Below are 25,649 nucleotides of genomic sequence, written 5' to 3' on the forward strand. Positions count from 1 at the left end.
TGGTTGTGCTTGGGCTTACCTGGTTATCTAAACACAACCCCCATATTAACTGGACTAAAGCTACAATAATTAACTGGGGTATTTTTTGTCATTCTCATTGTCTGCGGTCCGCATGCCCTCGCACAGGGTCATCGCGTGTCGTCACCGAGGAGGTCATTGATTTGTCGGTGGTGCCCACTGCTTATCACGACCTTAAAGACGTTTTTAGCAAAGATCGAGCCTTGTCGTTACCTCCACACCGTCCCTACGATTGCGGTATTGATCTCCTCCCTAGTGCTACACTCCCTTCTTCACGTTTATACAACATTTCACGACACGAAAGACAGTCACTAGAGGACTATATCACCACTTCACTTGCATCTGGTCTTATCCGTCCATCCAACTCTCCACTAGCCGCCGGGTTCTTTTTTGTGGAAAAGAAGGATAAGACACTTCGCCCCTGCATCGATTACCGTGCCCTCAATAATATTACTGTTAAGAATAAATATCCGTTACCACTTCTAGACTCTACTTTCAACCCACTACACAATGCTAGACATTTCACTAAATTGGACCTCAGCAATGCTTACCACTTAGTCAGAATTAAGCAAGGAGATGAATGGAAAACTGCCTTCAACACACCACTTGGACATTTTGAATACCTTGTCATGCCTTTCGGTCTCACCAATGCTCCTGCCGTCTTTCAGGGCCTCATAAATGATGTCCTGCGTGACATGCTCGACCGTTTCGTGGTAGTTTATTTAGACGATATCCTCGTTTTCTCACCTACCCCTGAACTACACATCCAGCATGTTCGCCTAGTACTCCAACGCCTTCTCGAAAATCGTCTGTATGTCAAGGCTGAGAAGTGCGTTTTTCATACTGAGTCTGTTCCGTTTTTGGGATTTATTGTTGAGAGGGGTCAACTCCGGGCAGATCCGGCTAAGATCCAGGCAGTGGTTGATTGGCCCACACCCACTTCTAGAAAGCACCTTCAAAGGTTTCTAGGTTTCGCTAATTTTTATCGTCGTTTTATCCGTAATTTTAGTCGAGTAGCGATACCATTAACGAAACTAACTTCCATTAAGCTTCCGTTTTTGTGGACCTCAGAGACTCAGTCTGCTTTTGAGAAACTTAAGTCTTTGTTCACCTCTGCACCTGTTCTGGTCCATCCTAACATATCCTCTCAATTTTTTGTCGAGGTTGACGCATCTGACTCCGGCGTGGGGGCTGTTCTCTCCCAGCGCTCCACCTCCGACCAGAGGCTGCACCCCTGTGCCTTCTTCTCACGCCGCCTGACTCCTGCAGAACGAAATTATGATATTGGCAATAGAGAGCTACTCGCCGTAGTGTTGGCACTACAAGAATGGAGGCACTGGCTGGAGGGCTCGGAGACCCCGTTTGTGGTGTTCACAGACCACAAAAATCTATCCTATATTCGTACTGCTCAACGGCTCAATCCTAGACAAGCAAGGTGGGCGTTGTTTCTAGCCAGATTTAATTTTACCATGACCTTCCGCCCCGGTTCACAGAATGGCAAACCAGACGCCCTGTCGAGGATGTACTCCTGCCCCGAAGAAGAGGTCAAGACTGAGACGATTATCCCCCCATCACGTGTACTGGGAGCATTGCAGTGGGACATTGAAGGCCGCGTCAAGGAGGGACTCAAAGACGTTCCTCTTCCTAATAACTGCCCTCAGGGGCGTTTGTTTGTGATTCCAGAGCTCCGTCCTGAAGTACTGAACTGGGCCCACAGCTCCAAGGTCGCCTGCCACCCCGGCATAACCCGTACGTTTTTCCTCCTATCCCAGCGCTTCTGGTGGCCAACTTCCAGGGCTGACACAAAGGACTTCGTATCGGCCTGTGCCACTTGTGCCCGTAATAAGGCTTCACATCGGGCACCAGCTGGTCTTCTGCGCCCGCTTCCCATTCCCTCCCGCCCGTGGTCCCATGTGGCATTGGACTTTGTCACAGGACTTCCACCATCCAAGGGCAACACGGTGATATTGACCTTGGTGGACCGTTTTTCCAAGATGGCCCATTTCGTCGCTCTTGCCAAGTTGCCCTCTGCACTCGAGACCGCAGAACTGCTCGTACGCCATGTTTTCCGGCTACATGGTATCCCGGTGGATGTGGTTTCGGATAGAGGTCCACAATTCTCGTCTGCTGTTTGGAAGGTGTTCTGCAAAGCATTAGGAGCATCACCCAGCCTGTCTTCAGGATACCACCCACAGACTAACGGTCAGACTGAGCGCACTAATCAAGACCTGGAGGCCGCCATCCGCTGCGTCTGCCACCAGCAGCCGGCATCCTGGGCGTTCAGTCTACCGTGGATAGAGTACGCTCACAATACGCTCATCAGCTCTGCTACAGGCATGTCACCTTTTCACTCTGCCTACGGGTACCAACCTCCCGCTTTTCCTTCTCTGGAATCGGAGGTAGCTGTCCCATCGGTGGCGGCCCACCTGCACCGCGCACATCAAGCCTGGCGCAACACCCGCTCTGCACTGCTACGCACATCAGAGCGCAACCAGCGCATCGCTAACCGCCACCGCAGCACAGCACCAGACTACAGGCCCGGTCAGAAGGTGTGGTTGTCGTCTCGGGATCTTCCTCTCCAAGTGGACTCAAGAAAACTCCAGCCTAGATTTATTGGTCCTTATTCCATTGAGCGTATCATAAATCCCTCTGCCGTTCAATTACGCCTTCCCGACTCCCTAAGGATACATCCCTCATTCCACGTCTCTCTTATCAAGCCCGTTTCCACCAGTCCCCTGAGCCCTCCAGAGGTGCCTCCTCCACCTCCCAGGCTTATTGATGGCCATCCGGCGTTCTCTGTCAAGGCCATTCTCGATGTGAGGAGAAGGGGCAGGGGTTTCCAGTATCTGGTGGACTGGGAGGGTTACGGCCCCGAGGACCGATCCTGGGTCTCGCGTTCCCTTATCTTAGACCCTACACTTTTGAATACATTTTATGATCGTTTTCCAGAGAAGCCAGGTAAGCCGCCAGGTGGCGTCCATTAAGGGGGGGGGTACTGTTGTGTTTTTATTTCCCTGCCTTCTCTTGTGTTGTGATGTGTTTCCGCAGCTCATTAGTCTCCAGCAAGGGGCGGACACTAAGGCACACCTGCAACCTATTTCCACCGAGGACTATTTAAGCTCACCTCCCACAGCTGGCTCTTGTCGGTTAATTTATCCTGCACCTTCCACGTGCACGTGCCTGCTTCGCCTCGTCAGTCCTGGTATGTTGTTTTTTCCTAGTCCTGTAATTCCTAACGTTGTTCTGTTTGTTTTCCTAGCCTCCTTGAGGCAACAAGGACTTTACCCTGTGTTCTAGTGTGCCCTGGCTTCTCCCCCTGCCAACCACTGAGGAACCTGTTTTCATTTGAGTATTTCATGGAGTGCACTTCTGCCTCCATCGCTTTTTGTTACACTTTTTGGACTCATTAAATGTATTCCCTTTTTGTTACTCAAACTTGCCTCTCATCTCTGCATCCCGGGGTCACCCTCTTGACCAGTTCCTAACATGAACACCACAAAGAAATAGAGGCAAAGCACAGACTAAAAAATAACATTTAAAACAGAAGTAAAATACACATTGAAAAAGCAAATACAAATTATCCTAAGAACAATTTGTTAGATAAAAAGCAGTTAAAAAGTTAAAAACAGTTAAAAAAAGTTAAAAACAGTTTAAAATCTCATGCTGGGTTAAAAGCCAGTGAATAAAAATGGGTTTTAAGAAGGTTCTTAAAGGCCTACTGAAAGCCACTACTACAGACCACACAGTCTGATAGTTTATACATCAATGATGAAATCTAAACATTGCAACACATGCCAATACGGCCGGGTTAACTTATAAGGTGCAATTTTAAATTTCCCAGGAAACTTCCGGTTGAAAGCGTCTCGGTATGATGATGTTTGCGCGTGACGTCACGGGTTGAAGCGGAAGTATTGGGACACCATTGTATCCAATACAAACAGCTCTGTTTTCATCGCAGAATTCCACAGTATTCTGGACATCTGTGTTGATGAATCTTTTGCAATTTGTTCAATGAACAATGGAGACAGCAAAGAAGAAAGCTGTAGGTGGGGTCGTGTATTAGCGGTTGGCTACAGCAACACAACCAGGAGGACTTTGACTTGGATAGCAGACGCGCTACCGTGACTACAGCTTTGGCTTCCAAACATTTGATCGTTTGCCCGTACGTGCGTGTCGCTATGTGCATGTCACGTACGTAACTTTGGGGAAATATATGTTTCTTGCCGACTCTGAGGGCGGCCGGGGTGTCGTCGAAAGCTACAACGCCCGCCACCGCACCGCTGTCCTCACCTGTCTGGGTTGACATCCTTCGTCTCTGGGCCGCCGACCGCATCGATGATCGGGTGAAGTCCTTCGTCGCACCGTCGATTGCTGGAACGCAGGTGAGCACCGGTGTTAATGAGCAGATGAGGGCTGGCGTAGGTGGAGAGCTAATGTTTTTAGCATAGCTCTGTCGAGGTCCCGTAGCTAAGTTAGCTTCAATGGCGTCGTTAGCAACAGCATTGCTAGGCTTCGCCAGGCGGCACAGCATTAACTGTGTGGTTACAGGTCCAGGGTTTGGTAGTGTTGTTGATATTCTGTCTATCCTTCCAGTCAGGGGCTTATTTCTTTTGTTTCTATCTGCATTTAAGCACGATGCTATCACGTTAGCTCCGTAGCTAAAGTGCTTCGCCGATGTATTGTCGTGGAGATAAAAGTCACTGTGAATGTCCATTTCGCGTTCTCGACTCTCATTTTCAAGAGGATATAGTATCCGAGGTGGTTTAAAATACAAATCCGTGATCCACAATAGAAAAAGGAGAGAGTGTGGAATCCAATGAGCCCTTGTACCTAAGTTACGTTCAGAGCAAAAAAAGATACGTCCTGCACTGCACTCTAATCCTTCACTCTCACGTTCCTCATCCACAAATCTTTCATCCTGGCTCAAATTAATGGGGTAATCGTCGCTTTCTCGGTCCCAATCGCTCTCGCTGCTGGTGTAAACAATGTGCAGATGTGAGGAGCCCTTCAACCTGTGACGTCACGCTACTTCCGGTACAGGCAAGGCTTTTTTATCAGCGACCAAAAGTTGCGAACTTTATCGTCGATGTTCTCTCCTAATCCTTTCAGCAAAAATATGGTAATATCGCGAAATGATCATGTATGACACATAGAATGGATCTGCTATCCCCGTTTGAATAAAACAATTTCATTTCAGTAGGCCTTTAAAAGTCGCCAAAGAAGGGGCCTGTCTCGCATGGAGAGGGAGATGCTTCCAGAGTTTGGGACCCGCAACAGAGAAGGCTCTGTCCCCTCTGAGCTTGCGCTTTGATTTGGGATTTGATCAGCTGACCTGAGGGAGCGGGTGGGGGCATAGAGGTGGAGCAGCTCAGAGAGGTAGGGTGGGGTAAGACCACGTAAGGATTTAAAAACGAGTAAGATGATTTTAAAATGGACTGTAAAAGACAGTGGAGGGAGGCTAAAACAGGAGTAATGTGCTCTCTTTTTCTTGTGTTAGTTAAAAGTCGGGCAGCTGCATTTTGGACCAGCTGCAGACGTGAGAGGGAGGACTGACTCATTCCAAAATACAAAGAGTTACAGTAATCCAGCCCAGATGAGATAAAGGCATGGATTACTGTCTCTAACTGTTGCCTAGAAAGAAGGTTTTTAACCTTGGCCAGCTGACGTAAATACAAAAAAAGCTGTCTTTCACCACTGTGCCAATCTGACGCTCCAATTTAAAATCACTGCCAGGTTGGTGACCATGGTCTTAACGTGCAAAGCCAAGGGGCCAAAGTCAACAGGGGGGAGCTCACAGGTACCACTAGGTCCAAACACTATTACTTCTGTCTTCTTTTCATTGAAATGTAAGACGTTTAGGGCCTTCTAGGCCTTGATATCATCAAGACAAGTAAGTAGTGTCTGCATTGAAGAGGCATGATTTCTCTTCAACGGAAAATAAATGTGTGTGTCATCGGCATAACAATGAAAATAAATATCATGCTTTCTTAGGATTGAGCCCAGGGGAAGTAAATACAAAGAAAAGAGATGTGGTCCTAAAACTGAGCCTTGTGGGAGCCCACATGTCAAGGGAGCAACAGAGGATTCAGAACCAGCAACATTTACAGAGAAGGTCCTGTTAGTCAAATATGACTTCAGCCAACTCAAAGCAGTACCACAGATGCCCACTTGATGCTGTAGGCGGATAATTCAAATATTATGGTCCACCGTATCAAATGCTGCTGTTAGATCCAGTAAAACTAAAATCACATGATCACCTAAATCTGTTGCTCCAAGGATGTCGTTAAAAAGCCTTAATAAAGCTGACTCGGTACTGGCGTTCAAATCCAGTTAGGCAGGATGTCTTGTTTTGTTTTTTTATTTCTTGTTTTATCCTTTTTTATTAATTTATTACATGTTAGTATTTTGGGTGATATATTCTGCACTTCTTTTAAGGTATATTTTACTATTGTATTGTATTCATCCTCCTGTGTTACCATGTTAATGTGACACTATGTGCACCTTATGTCTTATGTCTGTACAGCACTTTGGCCAACTGAGCTTGTTTTCAATGTGACATAGAAATAAATACACTTAACTCAACTCAACACATCATTGAGTGGCATTTACTTTTTACACTGGGGGGGACCAGACAAGCATTTACTTTATACACTGGGGGGGACCAGACAAGCATTTACTTTTTACACTGGGGGGGACCAGACAAGCATTTAGTTTTTACACTGGGGGAGACCAGACAAGCATTTAGTTTTTACACTGGGGGGGACCAGACAATCATTTAGTTTTTACACTGGGGGGGACCAGACAAGCTCTGCTTCTTCCACTCATGTTGGACGCTTGATCACTTGAGCAAAAGTTGTGCTTGTAAAGTGTTGACATGTTCCAAATAATTACATTGAAAGTGAACATTAATAATAACATTTTAAAGTCATTTTTGGTTGTATGCCAACTTTGCGGAGCAGCTCTTAACAGCATCACCTCGCTAGTTAGCTTAACGTTAGCATCTTCCTTGTTACATCATAACGATGTTGAATAAATGTGTTTGTGTGCCTTACAGGCGGACTTGTTATTGGCTAACATATATACACATCATTTGTGCTACATGTTTTTACTTTATTAGTACATTAACCTCCAGTCTTCACACAGTGAGCGTAGAAATGAGTTTAACATTGGGGGGACATCAATTTATATCCCAAAATAATGTTAGGACAAATAAATGATTACACAGTATCAGTATCAGTCTATGTTAAGCATTTTATGTAGCATTCCCATTTTACACTTTTTAGTCAACTCTTGTGAAATATCCACTGTTGACTTTGGCCCTTTGGCTTTGCACGTTAAGCCTATGGTCACCAACCTGGGCTTTCGTATTGACTGTGATTTTAAATTGGAGCGTCAGATTGGCACAGTGGTGAAAGCCAGCTTTTTTTATTTACGTCAGCTGGCCAAGGTTAAAAACCTTCTTTCTAGGCAACAGTTAGAGACAGTAGTCCATGCCTTTATCACATCTGGGCTGGATTACTGTAACTCTTTGTATTTTGGAATAAATCAATCCTCCCTCTCACGTCTGCAGCTGGTCCAAAATGCAGCTGCCCGACTTTTAACTAACACAAGAAAAAGAGAGCACATTACTCCTGTTTTAGCCTCCCTCCACTGGCTGCCTGTGTCTTTTAGAGTCCATTTTAAAATTATCTTACTTGTTTTTAAATCCTTACGTGGTCTTGCCCCACCGTACCTCTCTGAGCTGCTCCACCTCTATGCCCCCACCCGGTCCCTCAGGTCAGCTGATCAGCTGATCCTGGAGGTACCCAAAACAAAGCGCAAGCTCAGAGGGGACAGAGCTTTCTCTGTTGCGGGTCCCAAAGTCTGGAACGATCTCCCTCTCCATGTGAGACAGGCCCCTTCTTTGGCTATTTTTAAGACCCTTCTTAAAACCCATTTTTATTCACTGGCTTTTAACCCAGCATGAGACTTTGAACTGTTTTTAGCTTTTAACTTTTTGAACCGTTTTTAACTTTTAAACTCTTTTTATTTAACAAACTGTTCTTAGGGTAATTTATATTTGCTTTTTAAATGTGTATTTTTATTTCTGTTTTAAACGTTATTTTTTAGTCTGTCCTTTGCCTTCATTTCTTTGTGGTGTACAGCCCTTTGTTTTTCAACTGTGCTTGTCTTTAAAGGGCTTTATAAATAAAGTTGGTATGGTATGGTATGGTATGTTACTCTTTATAGTTTATTAATTAGTCAATTAATAACATATTTACTGAGTCCTGCTGCTGTTTCATTTTTATTGTGGAGTCATTTTTCTAGCTGTTAAGAGAAGTATTTGATCTTAAATATATAAATAATCCTCCATATTGGCAGCCATAGTGATTCATTTATTCAGCAGAGCATTAAAACTTGGATCTGACAAAAAGTAAACACAAATGCTGTCTTCCTCGCTGATAAAACATGATAGCAACATGCATCTGCTAGCTCTTGATCGCCCCCACTTCTCATTGTGGCGAGTCGGAGTACTACAAGAGGTACTCTAATACAGTGCTTAAATCTGTATTTTTAGTCTTATTATCAAGGAATAATGAGGTCACACTTATATTAAAACATTAATGCTAAGGTTTCGTCCAGTATTGGGCCGGTGATGATGATGATGATGAAGATGTATCTGTGCAAGTGAACAATTGGATCCACAAGGGACAACAACCCTTTCCACAGACTACACACACACATCAGAAACATAAATGTTAGAAGCCTACAACAATATATGTGAAGAAGACTTTAGGATTAAAAGTGAAGATGTGAGGTGAAATAAGTACAAATGCAGCAATAAAAACAAGCAACTCCACTCACGATGGCTCTAAAGTTCAGTGATGTGTTGCTAACTTCAGCATTTTTCTTCTTTGTTGATGTTTTGCAGTAGTTAACATCCATGATGTAACAATGCTGCTAATCTACCAGAGTCCACATTTTGTTAACCATTTTATTCATTCATACTTTTAATTGGATAATTACATCAATAATATGCAATGGAAAAATGTGTGGAAAAAACCCCAAATGAAAATAATAAGATGTCCTCTCTTCAAAGATGATAAAATAAAATAAAATAGTAGCTACATATATAATATTCAATACATGCACACAACTTAAAAAGTAAGTACAGGACAACATATAAGACTAGAAGATGAGAAGCACTACATAAAACATCAAATATACAATCTTATTAAACATGCTGTGTTTTTAAACTACATTTAGCACAATCACTGTTTAAGTGTTTTTAAATCCCTGCAGCTTCCATGACTGTTACACACTTGTGTTTACTGACCTGATACTTATACCTGAACATCTTATCACACACAGTGCAACTAAACGGTTTCTTTCCATTGTGTGTTCTCATGTGTGTGGTCATGTTTTCCTTTCTGGAGAAACTCTTCTTACAAACAGAGCAAGTAAAAGGTTTCTCACCTGTGTGTGTTCTCATGTGTAATATCATTTCTTTCTTAGTGTAGAATCTTTTAGCACAAGCTGAGCAAGCAAAAGGTTTCTCTCCAGTGTGTGTTTTCATGTGTGTGGTCATGACTTGCTTGATGGAGAAACTCTTCTTACAAACAGAGCAAGTAAAAGGTTTCTCACCTGTGTGTGTTCTCATGTGTAATATCATGTATTTCTCACTGTTGAATCTTTTAGCACAAGCTGAGCAAGCAAAAGGTTTCTCTCCAGTGTGTGTTCTCATGTGTGTGGTCATGATACCCTTTCTGGAGAAACTCTTCTTACAAACAGAGCAAGTTAAAAGTTTCTCACGTAGGTGTGTTCTCAGGTGCAATATAATTTCCTTCTTAGTGATGAATGTTTTAGCACAAGATGAGCAAGCAAAAGGTTTCTCTCCAGTGTGTAGTCTCATGTGTGTGGTCATGATACATTTTCTGGAGAAACTCTTCTTACAAACAGAGCAAGTAAAAGGTTTCTCACCTGTGTGTGTTCTCATGTGTGAGGTCATTGCATACTTAGTGTTGAATCTTTTAGCACAAGCTGAGCAGGCAAAAGGTTTCTCTCCAGTGTGTGTCCTCCTCATGTGTCTGGTCATGACACCCTTTCTGGAGAAACTCTTCTTACAAACAGAGCAAGTAAAAGGTTTCTCTCCAGTATGTGTTCTCATGTGTCTTGTACAGTCACTCTTCAGTCTAAATGATTTCCCACATTCAGAGCAGTCAAAGTGTTTGTTGTTAGTGTGATGTCTCGTATCACCTTTAGAGTCATTTTTACTCTCCAAAGGTTTTTGGATGTGGTCACTGTGATCAGAAGAGTGTGACATCATGTGGTCCATGTCTGACAGTGGAGCAAAGATGCTGTCTGGTTCTGACTTGATATCTTCACAATGCTCTCCATCAGCTTCTGTGATGTGTTGACTTACAAGCTCCGCCCCTCTGTTCTCCTCACTTTGACTGTGATGAAGCTGTAAGGACTGAGCTTCATCTTCATCATGAAGCTGCTCCTCTTTAATGTGGGAGGGGGCCTGTAGCTCCTTCTGTCCCACACTGGTGTGCCACTCCTCTTCATGACTCCCCGCTGACACCCGCTGGACGTCTGCAGAACAAATGAGGTGTTACTGTATTGAACTTTGCAGTATTCAAACTATTGAATATATATATATATTCAAACTATTATATATATATATATATATATATATATATATATATATCCATCCATCCATCCATCTTCTTCCGCTTATCCGAGGTCGGGTCGCGGGGGCAGCAGCCTAAGCAGGGAAGCCCAGACTTCCCTCTCCCCAGCCACTTCGTCCAGCTCTTCCTGTGGGACCCCGAGGCGTTCCCAGGCCAGCCGGGAGACATAGTCTTCCCAACGTGTCCTGGGTCTTCCCCGCGGCCTCCTACCGGTCGGACGTGCCCTAAACACCTCCCTATCGGGTGGCATCCTGACCAGACGCCCGAACCACCTCATCTGGCTCCTCTCGATGTGGAGGAGCAGCGGCTTTACTTTGAGCTCCTCCCGGATGGCAGAGCTTCTCACCCTATCTCTAAGGGAGAGCCCCGCCACCCGGCGGAGGAAACTCATTTCGGCCGCTTGTACCCGTGATCTTGTCCTTTCAGTCAAAACCCAAAGCTCATGACCATAGGTGAGGATGGGTACGTAGATCGACCGGTAAATTGAGAGCTTTGCCTTCCGGCTCAGCTCCTTCTTCACCACAACGGATCGATACAGCGTCCGCATTACTGAAGACGCCGCACCGATCCGCCTGTCGATCTCACGATCCACTCTTCCCTCACTCGTGAACAAGACTCCGAGGTACTTGAACTCCTCCACTTGGGGCAAGATCTCCTCCCCAACCCGGAGATGGCACTCCACCCTTTTCCGGGCGAGAACCATGGACTCGGACTTGGAGGTGCTGATTCTCATCCCAGTTGCTTCACACTCGGCTGCGAACCGATCCAGTGAGAGCTGAAGATCCTGGCCAGATGAAGCCATCAGGACCACATCATCTGCAAAAAGCAGAGACCTTATCCTGCAGCCACCAAACCAGATCCCCTCAACGCCTTGACTGCGCCTAGAATTCTGTCCATAAAAGTTATGAACAGAATCGGTGACAAAGGGCAGCCTTGGCGGAGTCCAACCCTCACTGAAAACGTGTCTGACTTACTACCGGCAATGCGGACCAAGCTCTGGCACTGATCATACAGGGAGCGGACTGCAACAATCAGACAGTCCGATACCCCGTACTCTCTGAGCACTCCCCACAGGACTTCCCGAGGGACATGGTCGAATGCCTTCTCCAAGTCCACAAAACACATGTAGACTGGTTGGGCAAACTCCCATGCACCCTCAAGGACCCTGCCGAGAGTATAAAGTTAAAGTTAAAGTACCAATGATTGTCACACACACACTAGGTGTGGCGAGATTATTCTCTGCATTTGACCCATCACCCTTGATCACCCCCTGGGAGGTGAGGGGAGCAGTGGGCAGCAGCGGTGGCCGCGCCCGGGAATCATTTTGGTGATTTAACCCCCAATTCCAACCCTATAGAGCTGGTCCACAGTTCCACGACCAGGACGAAAACCACACTGTTCCTCCTGAATCCGAGGTTCGACTATCCGGCGTAGCCTCCTCTCCAGTACACCTGAATAGACCTTACCGGGAAGGCTGAGGAGTGTGATCTCACGATAGTTAGAACACACCCTCCCGTTCCCCTTCTTAAAGAGAGGAACCACCACCCCAGTCTGCCAATCCAGTGGTACCGCCCCCGATGTCCACGCAATGCTGTAGAGTCTTGTCAACCAAGACAGCCCCACAGCATCCAGAGCCTTAAGGAACTCCGGGCGGATCTCATCTACCCCCGGGGCCTTGCCACCGAGGAGCTTTTTAACTACCTCAGCAACCTCAGCCCCAGAAATAGGAGAGCCCACCACAGACTCCCCAGGCACTGCTTCCTCATAGGAAGACGTGTTGGTGGGATTGAGGAGGTCTTCGAAGTATTCCCTCCACCGATCCACAACATCCGCAGTCGAGGTCAGCAGAACACCATCCTCGCCATACACGGTGTTGATAGTGCACTGCTTCCCCTTCCTGAGGCGGCGGATGGTGGTCCAGAATTGCTTCGAAGCCGTCCGGAAGTCGTTTTCCATGGCCTCACCGAACTCCTCCCATGTCCGAGTTTTTGCCTCTGCGACCGCTGAAGCCGCACACCGCTTGGCCCGTCGGTACTTGTCCGCTGCCTCAGGAGTCCTATGAGCCAAAAGAACCCGATAGGACTCCTTTTTCAGCTTGACGGCATCCCTCACCGCCGGTGTCCACCATCGGGTTCTAGGATTACCGCCACGACAAGCACCAACTACCTTGCGGCCACAGCTCCAATCAGCCGCCTCGACAATAGAGGCGCGGAACATGGTCCATTCGGACTCAATGTCCAGCACCTCCCTCGTGACATGTTCAAAGTTCTTCCGGAGGTGGGAATTGAAACTCTCTCTGACAGGAGACTCTGCCAGACGTTCCCAGCAAACCCTCACAATGCGTTTGGGCCTGCCAGGTCTGTCCGGCATCCTCCCCCACCATCGCAGCCAACTCACCACCAGGTGGTGATCGGTAGAAAGCTCCGCCCCTCTCTTCACCCGAGTGTCCAAAACATGAGGCCGCAAATCCGATGACACAAGTACAAAGTCGATCATGGAACTGCGGCCTAGGGTGTCCTGGTGCCAAGTGCACATATGGGCACCCTTATGTTTGAACATGGTGTTCGTTATGGACAATCTGTGACGAGCACAAAAGTCCAATAACAAAACACCGCTCGGGTTCAGATCCGGGCAGCCATTCTTCCCAATCACGCCTCTCCAGGTTTCACTGTCGCTGCCAACATGAGCATTGAAGTCCCCCAGTAGAACGAGAGAATCACCCGGGGGAGCACTCTCAAGTACTCCCTCGAGTGAATCCAAAAAGGGTGGGTACTCTGAGCTGCGGTTTGGCGCGTAAGCGCAAACCACAGTCAGGACCCGTTCCCCCACTCGAAGGCGGAGGGAAGCTACCCTCTCGTCCACCGGGTTGAACTCCAACGTGCAGGCTCTGAGCCGGGGGGAAACAAGAATTGCCACCCCAGCCCGTCGCCTCTCACTGTCCAGCCCCTCTCGAGAGAACTGGTTCCAGAACCCTTGCTGTGCGTCGAAGTGAGTCCGACTATATCTAGCCGGAACTTCTCCACCTCGCGCACTAGCTCAGGCTCCTTCCCCCCCAGCGAGGTGACGTTCCACGTCCCAAGAGCTAGCTTCTGTAGCCGAGGATCGGACCGCCAAGTGCCCTGCCCTCGGCTTCCGCCCAGCTCACATCGCACCCGACCTCTATGACCCCTGCTATGGGTGGTGAGCCCATTGGAGGGGGGACCCACGTTGCCTCTTCGGGCTGTGCCCGGCCGGGCCCCATGGGGACAGGCCCGGCCACCAGGCGCTCACCATCGTGCCCCACCTCCGGGCCTGGCTCCAGAGGGGGGCCCCGGTGACCCGCGTCCGGGCAAGGGAAATCTGGGTTCCTTGTTTGTTTTCTTCATAGAGATCTTCGAGCTGCTCTTTGTCTGATCCCTCACCTAGGACCAGTTTGTCTTGGGAGACCCTACCAGGGGGCATAAAGCCCCCGGACAACATAGCTCCTAGGATCATTGGGACACGCAAACTCCTCTACCACGTTAAGGTGGCAGCTCAGAGAGGAGATATATATATATATATATATATATATATATATATATATATATATATATATATATATATATATATATATATATATATATATATAGGCCCACATGTATAGTATCAATGTTTATGTTGTCCATGGAAAGAAGTTAGTAAGAAGCAAAAGAAAAACAACCAACCATGGATGACAAAAGGACTGAAAAATGCTTGTCACAAAAAAAAGACATTATATGGAATATTAATAACACAGACATCTATAGAGGCAGAAAATAAGTATAATACATATAAAAACAAGCTAATTGATATACTAGGAACATGTAAGAAGGAATACTACAGACAATTATTAAAGAAGAACACAAACAACATGAGAGCAACATGGGGCATCCTAAATAGCATCATTAAAAATGCTGCTAAGAAAGATTACCCCCAGTACTTTCTACATGGAAATACAAAAAATGACAATATGAACCAAATAGTTGAACGTTTTAATGATTACTTTGTTAATATCGGAAAAAATCTGGATCAAAGTATTCCAAATGCAGATGATGGATCAGTTGAGGACTTGAGTGAGCTCATAGACAGAAATCCCAATTCCATGTTTCTTAAGAACGTGACAAAAGAAGAAATTATCAAAATTGTAAAACATTGTAAATCCAAGACCTCAACCGACTGTCATGGAATAGATATGGTAACCATAAAAAAGGTTATAGAAGACATTTCAGAACCTCTGACATATATCAGCAACGTATCATTTCTAACCGGCAAATTCCCTGACAAAATGAAAATTGCAAAAGTCGTACCAATTTATAAGAATGGAGACATACACCAGTTTACTAACTACACACCAGAATTCACAGCAAATATCTCAACATGGATAGCATTAATCCAAATAACAGAGGAAATGAGCAATGCAATAGATGGTAAAGAATGTGCGGCCGCAGTATTCATGGCCTTAACTACAGCATTTGACACAATTAATCATGATATTTTTATAACAAAACTAGAAGGATATGGCATCAGAGGTTTGGTCTTGAACTGGGTAAGAAGCTATTTAACCAACAGGAAACAATATGTGAAGATGGGTGAAAATATGTCAACATGGCTAGATATATCTTGTGGTGTACCCCAGGGATCAATACTGGGACCAAGATTGTTTCATCTTTATATAAACCACATTTGTAAAGTTACAAAGGACTTAAAGTTAGTTTTATTTGCAGACGACACAACTGCTTTATGTTCAGGAGAGAACACACAGAAGATAATACAAATAATAACAGAAGAAATGAACACATTAAAAAGATGCTTTGACAAAAACAGACTATCTTTGAGTCTCAGTAAAAGTAAAATAATGCTATTTGGTAACAGTAGAAGAGAAAGTCAGACACAAATACAAATAGACGGAATAGAAATTGAAAGAGTAAATGAAACCAAATGTCTAGGTATAATAATTGATGATAAATTGAACTGGAAATCTCATGGAAAAAATATACAACATAAAGTAGCAAGAAACACGTCAATAATGAATGAAGCAAAACATGTTCTCGACCAAAAATGACTTCATATTCTCTACTGCTCACTAGTGTTACATATCTGACTTATTGTGTAGAAATATGGGAAATAACTACAAAAGTACACTTCATTCATTAACTGTGTTACAAAAAAGATCAGTTATAATAATACATCATGTTGGATATAGACAACATACAAACACTTTATTTATTGAATCAAAAATAGTGAAATTCCACCACATAGTGAATTAGCAAACAACTAAAATGATACACAAAGCAAACTACAACCTGCTAACCAAAAAAAGTACAACAATTCTCAACAAAAGAGGAGAAATATAATCTTAGAGAAAAATGTAATTTAAAACATTTGTATGCACGTACAACACTTAAGACCTTCAGTATATCAGTATGTGGAATTAAATGATGGAATGGATGAAGCAAAGCAATCAAACAATGTACTAATATGATCCACTTCAAGAAACTCTTCAAACTTAAAGTGTTTACAAAGTACAAAGAAGAAGATAAACATTCTCAATTTATTTCATCCATCATTCATTTTCTACATCATCTTACTCATCTCACCATATGAAATATAACTTACTTCACTCATTATTATTTATTTATTTTTATTGTGATTACTTATGGAGTATATTGTGAATACATTGAGAACAGGAAGTGAACAAAAGTGTTAGCAAGTGTTATGTAAAAGAAAAGTGGTAGAATTAAATAAGCTCTGCTTCTTCCTACTCCTTTTCCAACATGTTGAAAAGACAAACTGGAAATTGTTATGTATCATGTTGTATGCATGCATGTGTGATGTATCATGTTGTATACATGCATGTGTGATGTATCATGTTGTATGCATACATGTGTGATGTATCATATTGTATGCATGCATGTGTGATGTATCCTGTTGTATACATGCATGTGTGATGTATCATGTTGTATGCATGCATGTGTGATGTATCATGTTGTATGCATGCATGTGTGATGTATCATGTTGTAGGCATTCATTTGTGATGTATCATGTTGTATGCATGCATGTGTGATGTATCATGTTGTATGCATGCATGTGTGATGTATCATGTTGTATGCATGCATGTGTGATGTATCATGTTGTATGCTTGCATGTGTGATGCATCATGTTGTATGCATGCATGTGTGATGTGTCGTGTTGTATGCATGCATGTGTGATGTATCATGTTGTATGCATGCATGTGTGATGTATCATGTTGTATGCATGCATGTGTGATGTATCATGTTGTATGCATGCATGTGTGATGTATCATGTTGTATGCTTGCATGTTCCAAATAAACTCAACTCAACTAACACTTGGTGGACATTCAAGCCACAAAATGCAAATGGAGTATTGTTGGTGTATTTTGGATGGTTATAGAGGACCTCCCATTGGCTCCATTGCAAGTGGACTTTTATTTACATTTATGAGTTAGAATTAGGGCTGGGTGATATATGGAATATACTGGATATATCGTGGGTTTGTCTCTGTGTGATATAGAAAATGACTATATGGTGATATTGGAGTATATGTTCTCACACAGTTGCTTTTAGCTGCAGGCATTACACTACAGGCTCTTCTCACTCTTTCTTGTCTCTCCTTCTCACAGAGACATAAAACAAGCGCACCTTCTTACATACGTCACATACTGTCACGTGTGCAACGTCATACGCTCTCACGAAGTAGACAGGTAGCGGCATGGTAACGTTAGCTGTGGTGCTAGTGGTAATACGAGAGAAAGAAGGTGCCAATCTGGTAACAAATGAAGGAAGAATTAATTCCCAAGAAAAACAGCACGGGGTCCATCGTCTGGCGGTGGTTTGGCTTCAAGCGGGAAGATGTTGAACAGACAACCGTTATGTGTCAAGTATGCGGCAAAAGCGTTGCTACAAAAAGTAGCAGCACTGCTAATGTAGCATCATTTGAAAAGTCACCCGCTAGAGAATGAGGAGTGCTTGAAACTCTGCATGTCAACATCTCGGCCGGTGCCACACCCACAAAATATCTAAGCAACCATTTCCAGATCAACACCGTATGAAACAAATAGTCAACAACAGAAGGAGATAACGTCCGCAGAAACCTACCACATAGTGAAGGACATACACTATTTGATTTCCTATTATGCAGCTCATTTTTATTTGACACTTATTGAAATATCTTGTGTGACATCATGCACAAAAGTGCATTTTATTTGTTTTTAACTACTGTAGTGGCGTTCAGTACAAAAAGTGCACTTTAATTTAGTGTTGTTGTGATATGTCATCTTAGTGACATCATGCACAAAAGTGCACTAATAACTTGTTTTAAAATGACTCTGACAATCTTGCACTTTCTGTTTTGAAATGACATGAATGTTTGTGCCACTGATTAATAACTGTTTAATAAATGCACTTTTGCTAAATTGACTTAGTTGTGATTTCCCTTTCTGCATGAAAGTTTAAAAGTAGCATATATTAATGCAGTATGAAGAATAATGTTTTAAAGTAGACACATAGAATCATCATACTGCTGTGATTATATGCATCAAGTGTTCATTCAAGGCTAAGGCAAAATATCCACATATATATGGTGTATCGTGACGTGGCCTAAACATATCCACATATATATGGTGTATTGTAACATGGCCTAAACATATCCACATATATATGGTGTATCGTGACATGGACTAAACATATCCACATATATATGGTGTATCGTGACGTGTTGTAAACATATCCACATATACATGGTGTATCGTGACATGGCCTAAACATATCCACATATATATGGTGTATCGTGACATGGCCTAAACATATCCACATATATATGGTGTATCGTGACGTGTTCTAAACATATCCACATATACATGGTGTATCGTGACATGGCCTAAACATATCCACATATATATGGTGTATCGTGACATGGACTAAACATATCCACATATATATGGTGTATCGTGACATGGACTAAACATATCCACATATATATGGTGTATCGTGACATGGCCTAAACATATCCACATATTAATAAAAGGCCATGTCGCCCAGCCCTAGTTAGAATGTGATTTATTTATTTTTATATATCCACCCTCATGTCTTTTATAATGATTGTGAACGATAGAAAACAATCCCCAAAAAAGTGCAGTTCCCCTCTAAATTCCAATGATTAGATTTAAGACTTGAAGTGTATGAGCATGAAGTGATGAAGCCTACTTGGATGAGTCTTCTAAGACAAAGTGAACAGTCCAGTTGTGATGGATTGAATGCCCTGAGAATAAAATGATATGTGCTTACTTGGACTGTGATGAAGCTGTGAGGACTCAGGTGCTTTGTCTTCATGCTCTTCAGTCTTCACAGAGACAACTGTCAGTGGAAACTTGCTGAGATCAGTCTCCTCCTGCCCTGGAAGAAACTCTTCCTCCTGAGTAACCCAGAGATCCTCCTCTTCTTCTTTAATCTGCTGCTGAAGGGGACGTTCTTCTTGACGAGCGTTCATCTGTTGGACGTCCGCAAGACAACACAAACAAACTTCAGCTCAGATGTGTCAAATATTTTTTAGTCTATCAAATATAATATTCTCCAAATGGACAGACACCACTTTGTGGTGATGTTCTTCTACACATGGAATAATCATCAGTTATTGATTATTATGAATTGTGTAATTGATCTTGTTTTCTGCATTTAAATAAATTATTGATAAAAAGTAACAACTTATAGAAAACCTCCTGCTGGGATTTTAATACCGTCATGACTGCATTAACTCAGTCTGCACGTATAAAAGTTTCATTGTGCTGCAGCATCGAGTGACGCCAACTCGCTCCTCCCACTACCAACCTACCAGCCAACCTTGACGTGTCACGTGCACCTCCAAAATAGTCCGACCTCACGTCAACGGTGACCAGGACTGCAGAGCTGTGATCGGTTGGCTTTACTTTTACGCGCAATATCCTCTCCTCGTTCTTCCTTCTGCGAAAGCAACATTCTTAAACCCAACAAAAAACCAACAGAAGTGCAGCGAAGCACGTGTAACAAGTGCCAGCGAGTGTGGCCGTGCGATAGTATGTTGGTTGAACCTCACTCACACCTTAAGAAATGTGCTGGCGTGAGAATATATATACACTATATTGCCAAAAGTATTTGGCCATTCATCCAAATGATGACAATCAGGTGTCCTAATCACTTATAAAACCAAGCACTTAGGCATGGAGACTGTTTTTACAAACATTTTGTGAAAGAATGGGCCGCTCTCAGTGATTTCCAGCGTGGAACTGTCATAGGATGCCACCTGTGCAACAAATCCAGTCGTGAAATTCCCTCGCTCCTAAATATTCCAAAGTCACCTGTCGGCTTTATTATAAGAAAAGTGAAGAGTTTGGGAACAACAGCAAGTCAGCCACCAAGTGGTGGGCCACGTAAACTGATAGAGAGGTCGGCATAGTGCAAAGACTCTCTGAACAGTCAGTTGCTACAGAGCTCCAAACTTCATGTGACCTTCCAATTAGCCCACGTACAGAACGCAGAGAGCTTCATGGAATGGCTTTCCATGGCCGATCAGCTGCATCTAAGGCATACATCACTAAGTACAATGCAAAGCGTGGGATGCAGTGGTGTAAAGCATGTCACCACTGGACTCTAGAACAGTGGAGACGCCTGGACTGATGAATCACGCTTTTCCATCTGGCAACCTGATGGACCAGTCTGGGTTTGGAGGTTGCCAGGAGAACGCTACATTTCGTACTGCATTGTGCCGAGTGTGGAATTTGGTGGAGGAGGAATTATGGTGTGGGGTTGGTTTTTCAGGAGTTGGGCTTGGCCCCTTAGTTCCAGTGAGAGGAACTTTGAATGCTCCAGGATACCAAAACATGTTGGACAATTCCATGGGATGGCACTTCAAGTTCTTATGTGAGTAAAGGCAGGTGGCCAAATACTTTTTGAAAGATAGTGTATATAAATATATAAATATATATATATTTTTTGAGAATATTTGGGTACCTCATGATTCGATTACAAACAAAATATTGATGCATGTTCAATTTGTGTACAGTATATTAAAGCCATTTTTATTATTTAACATTTATTTCATTAAATATTTATTTACATATATAATATATATATAATCATTTACAATTGTGCAAATAGTGTATTCGTAATAACAAGCATCAGTTGATTGAATTTTCATATGTCCGCCCGAATGCAGCTGAGATAGGCTCCAGCACCCCCCCCCCCCCCCCCCCCACCCCCGATCCCAAAAAAAGACAAGCGGTAGGAAAATGGATGGGTGGATGTCATCAAGGTAATAGAAGTGCGTGCAAACAACATTATTTATTGCTAATAAAGTTAGCACCAACACAAAGTAGACTACTGCAATGTATGTGTAATACATTATATTACACTGTCATAATAATAATAATTTAAATTGTTATCCTGTAAAACGTCTTTGAGTACACTGAAAAGCGCTATACCAAATAAAATGTATTATTATTATTATACCATGTGACTTATTCCAGACTTAAATTACGAGACGTTCGTTCCTTTCTAGTAACAAATATTTAATGATGTTAAGCGTGACTGTACTATACAGCAAAAAAACAGTTAAGGTATTAAATAAGTCAATATAATTCTCATAGAGAACATATAAAATACACTCCTCAGACGCTCGCATTTGCTACAAAGGCCTGCTAGCTGGCTAACGCTAGCACGTTAGCTTCGAACAACATATCAGGTAAATAATATAAACATATATAATGTATATTACCTCATAAGCCGCATGTACAAGAGAGGAGTGGAATATATTCTTCTTATTGTTACACCAGCAACTCTTAAATGGCACTTTCTGTTGTTCTGTGGCTGGGCGAAGGAAGTGTGCACCACTCACTATTGTCCCAGTGAAACACGTGTTTGGACAACATTTGTTCCGCGGTTGAGAACACCTCGATGACGTCACACAGGAGGAAGAACAAAACAAGATGGCGTCTGACGGAGAATACCTTGTTTTGGTTATTATGCTTTCTTGGTCTTAATTACAACGTCCATGTGCACATGTATGTCGTTTAACAGAGTCATTGTTTGTATGCGGATACATTAGTCTGAGTGCACTTTGACCTGCTAGCCTAGCCTGCTGCTTAGCTTAGCTTGTTAGCTGCTAACAAAGAGAGGCGGAAGTGATCGACACATCAAAGCAGAGATCCAATGTAAGTGTAAAGTGTTATTATTGTGTGAACATGTCTACATTAAGTAGAGATCCAATGTAAGTGTAAAGTGTTATTATTGTGTGAACATGTCTACATTAAGCAGAGATCCAATGTAAGTGTAAAGTGTTATTATTGTGTGAACATGTCTACATTACAAATGATGTGAGTGAATCAGCGACTAACTGCTGCCGTTGAAGAAATATTTGTAATGTTAGGAAAAAACAAAAAACAATAGCAGAGTATGAGGAGGAACTTTGTCCAAAAAAAGAGGAGAAGGAGCGACAACATCAACTACCGGACGCTTTTTTCAAGAAACATCAAGTTGTGTTACAAATCCATCCATCCATCCATCCATCCATCTTCTTCTGCTTATCCGAGGTCGGGTCGCGGGGGCAGCAGCCTAAGCAGGGAAGCCCAGACTTCCCTCTCCCCAGCCGCTTCGTCCAGCTCTTCCCGGGGGCGTTCCCAGGCCAGCCGTGAAACATAGTCTACCCAACGTGTCCTGGGTCTTCCCCGTGGCCTCCTACCGGTCGGACGTGCCCTAAACACCTCCCTAGGGAGGCGTTCGGGTGGCATCCTGACCAGATGCCCGAACCACCTCATCTGGCTCTTCTCGATGTGGAGGAGCAGCGGCTTTACTTTGAGCTCCTCCCGGATGACAGAGCTTCTCACCCTATCTCTAAGGGAGAGCCCCGCCAACCGGTGGAGGAAACTCATTTCGGCCGCTTGTACCCGTGATCTTGTCCTTTCGGTCATGACCCAAAGCTCATGACCATAGGTGAGGATGGGAACGTAGATCAACCGGTAAAATGAGAGCTTTGCCTTCCGGCTCAGCTCCTTCTTCACCACAACGGATCGATATAGCGTCCGCATTACTGAAGACGCTGCACCGATCCGCCTGTCGATCTCACGATCCACTCTTCCCTCAATCGTGAACAAGACTCCAAGGTACTTGAACTCTTCCTCTTGGGGCAGGGTCTCTTCCCCAACCCGGAGATGGCACTCCACCCTTTTCCGGGCGAGAACCTTGGACTCGGACTTGGAGGTGCTGATTCTCATCCCCCTGAAGATCCTGGCCAGATGAAGCCATCAGGACCACATCATCTGCAAAAAGCAAAGACCTAATCCCGCAGCCCAAACCAGATCCTCTCAACGCCTTGACTGCGCCTAGTAATTCTGTCCATAAAAGCTTTGAACAGAATCGGTGCCTTGGCGGAGTCCAACCCTGACTGGAAATGTGTCCGACTTACTGCCGGCAATGCGGACCAAGCTCTGACGCTGATCGTACAGGGAACGGACCGCCACAATCAGACAGTCCGATACCCCATACTCTCTGAGCACTCCCCACAGGACTTCCCGAGGGGCACGGCTGAATGCCTTCTCCAAATCCACAAAGCACATGTAGACTGGTTGGGCAACCTCCTATGCACCCTCAAGGACCCTGCGGAGAGTATAGACCTGGTCCACAGTTCCTCCACCAGGACGAAAACCACACTGTTCCTCCTGAATCCGAGGTTAGACTATCCGGTGTAAACTCCTCTCCAGTACCCCTGAATAGACCTTCCCGGGAAGGCTGAGGATGCTTATACATATTGTTACAACAATTACTACAATAAAAACACTAACCTTATGACGGATGCTTTTGCAATTGTTCGATTTGATCTTTCACAACACCTAGTGGCCACAATAATTCATTAGTCAAGCTCATGGCGTAGAAAGTTGAACGATGAGGACAGGTTTGTTACTGGATATTTTCTATCCAACTTCTGTTTTGGAGACTTTGTGTACGTATTAAGCAACTATAATTATTTGATATGCTTAAATGTGCTGTTTTAGCTTAGCTGTTGTGTAGCTGCTAGCTCCTACAGCAGGTGTGTCCAAAGTGCAGCCCATAGCTATGTTTTTAACCGACAACAGGGAGTGTTGAAAATGTGGTATTTGCGTGTCGGTCCAATCAGCGGCAGCTACGCCCTGTTTCGTCATTGGACCTAAGTCTTTGGCTTGGTAGGCGGGACAGAGAGCAAGGGAACAATGTGGGACAGCAATGGTGTTCATCTTAAACCATGCTAGTTGTTGCAATGAAAGGTCAACATGATCAGCCACACCCTGACTTCCAACATATATAGAAGTCTAAGGCTTCCTGGTATGAGTCGTCTGACTGGTGATCATAACAGGTGGTGGTACATACGGACGCAGCTCAGTCAGCCAGGGCTTTCACTGATAGAACAGTTGGAGCAGTCCTTGTCCTTCACTCCTTCCCGGGAGGAGGCGTACCCAGTAGATGTCGGCCATTGCTGCTACTTCAGGCTGTGGTACAAGCACGAGCATGGAGGAGCCTTTGTAGTGGTGTCGCAGCTTGGTGGTGGTGCCGTCAGGTAACACCAGGAAGGTTCCTTCTGTGCAACACTGACTGCTGCTTTTTTCTCCCTGGACTCTTGACTTCATACCTGGTGTTGTCCTTCAGACCTGGGCCAAGAAGCCACGTAAACCGTGGCAAGAATGTGGGCGATAAGAGTGTATGTGCATGGGCATGAACTTGCACCCAGTTTCAACTGGAACCCAGGACATATGATTAGTTGCACGGCCTATTCTAATCTATATTAAACATTTCTTAATCACGTCATCCTTCATTATCTTAATTATATCCCAACTTTAGCTACTTTTAAAAATGAGTGACTTATTCTAGTCCATTTGTAAATAAATAGTTTTCCTAAATTATAGTCTCTTCACTTTAACCAGACAGTCATTAGGACAAAAGACCCTGCGAGGACTTTGCCCTTTAAAAGGGAAAGCCCGAAAAAGGACAGTAATAAGATAAATTCATCACATTTGCTATGAGGCATTTTATTATTAATGTATTTTGTTCTTGTTACTTGGGGCGGTATAGCTCGGTTGGTAGGGTGGCCGTGCCAGCAACTTGAGGGTTCCAGGTTTGATCCCAGCTTCTGCCATCGTAGCTGTTGTGTCCTTGGGCAAGACATTTTACTCACCTGCTCCCAGTTAACATTGGTTTAAATGTAACTTAGGTATTGGGTTTCACTATGTAAAGCGCTTTGAGTCACTAGAGAAAAGCGCTATATAAATATAATTCACTTCACATGATATGTTTTTGTTCTGTTTTCTCATTTCAAGGGGAACTGCACTTTTTGGAATCATTCACAGTCCCTTTGTAAGTTAAAGTTCAGGTCCCAACGGTAGTCCCACACTAGGTGTGGTGAAATGATCCTCTGCATTTGACCCATCCCCAAGTTCACCCCCTGGGAGGTGAGGGCAGCGGAGGCCGCGCTTGGGAATCATTTGGGGATTTAACCCCCAACCCTTGATGCTGAGTGCCAAGCAAGGAGGCAATGGGTCCCGTTTTTATAGTCTTTGGTATGACTCGGCCGGGGTTTGAACTCACGACTTTCCAGTGTCAGGGCAGACACTCTAACCACAAGGCCACTGAGCAGGTCGATGGTTAATGCATCCTCAATAGAAAATAAACCTTAGCAAAAGTTAGCTAACAATTGAGTCATTGGTAGCCGCTCTATTCTGCCTATAAAGTGCTCTAAATAACATCCTAAAACCTTCAACATTTTAAATACACACTGTAAGTATATATGTAATGTAGTAACATTCTTAATAACATGTCATATTTACATATCTTGCTCATTTTAAGCATACAATGTCTGCTCTCACTGGGATGCCGACTGATGAGATGTTCATATCTTCCCGTTTAGATGAAGAATTAATCCTCACAAAGGGTTAAAAAAGGGTGGGT

The 25,649-nt window shown here is 43.9% G+C and overlaps 5 protein-coding genes across 5 annotated transcripts in view; 2 read left to right on the forward strand and 3 right to left on the reverse strand.

The window, feature by feature from the left end:
- Positions 1-25,649, forward strand: part of LOC133570591 (uncharacterized) — a 463,307-nt gene that overhangs the window by 434,973 nt on the left and 2,685 nt on the right. The window lies entirely within an intron of this gene.
- Positions 1-25,649, reverse strand: part of LOC140680121 (uncharacterized) — a 1,112,395-nt gene that overhangs the window by 187,534 nt on the left and 899,212 nt on the right. The window lies entirely within an intron of this gene.
- LOC133570551 (uncharacterized) overlaps positions 1-25,649 on the reverse strand; it is a 270,169-nt gene that overhangs the window by 140,828 nt on the left and 103,692 nt on the right. The gene's annotated exons all lie outside the window — the stretch shown is intronic.
- Positions 1-25,649, forward strand: part of LOC133570727 (uncharacterized) — a 108,436-nt gene that overhangs the window by 69,445 nt on the left and 13,342 nt on the right. The gene's annotated exons all lie outside the window — the stretch shown is intronic.
- On the reverse strand, positions 9,142-24,181 carry LOC140680150 (uncharacterized). The gene is made up of 3 exons (XM_072916525.1): positions 24,164-24,181; positions 19,080-19,194; positions 9,142-10,593 (listed from the first exon to the last, which is right to left on the reverse strand). Exons 1-3 carry the CDS (start codon positions 24,179-24,181, stop codon positions 9,287-9,289), a joined length of 1,440 nt encoding a protein of 479 aa, XP_072772626.1. The 3' UTR covers positions 9,142-9,286.

Source organism: Nerophis lumbriciformis, linkage group LG28, assembly GCF_033978685.3.
Source record: "Nerophis lumbriciformis linkage group LG28, RoL_Nlum_v2.1, whole genome shotgun sequence".
Classification (NCBI taxonomy): Eukaryota; Metazoa; Chordata; class Actinopteri; order Syngnathiformes; family Syngnathidae; genus Nerophis; species Nerophis lumbriciformis.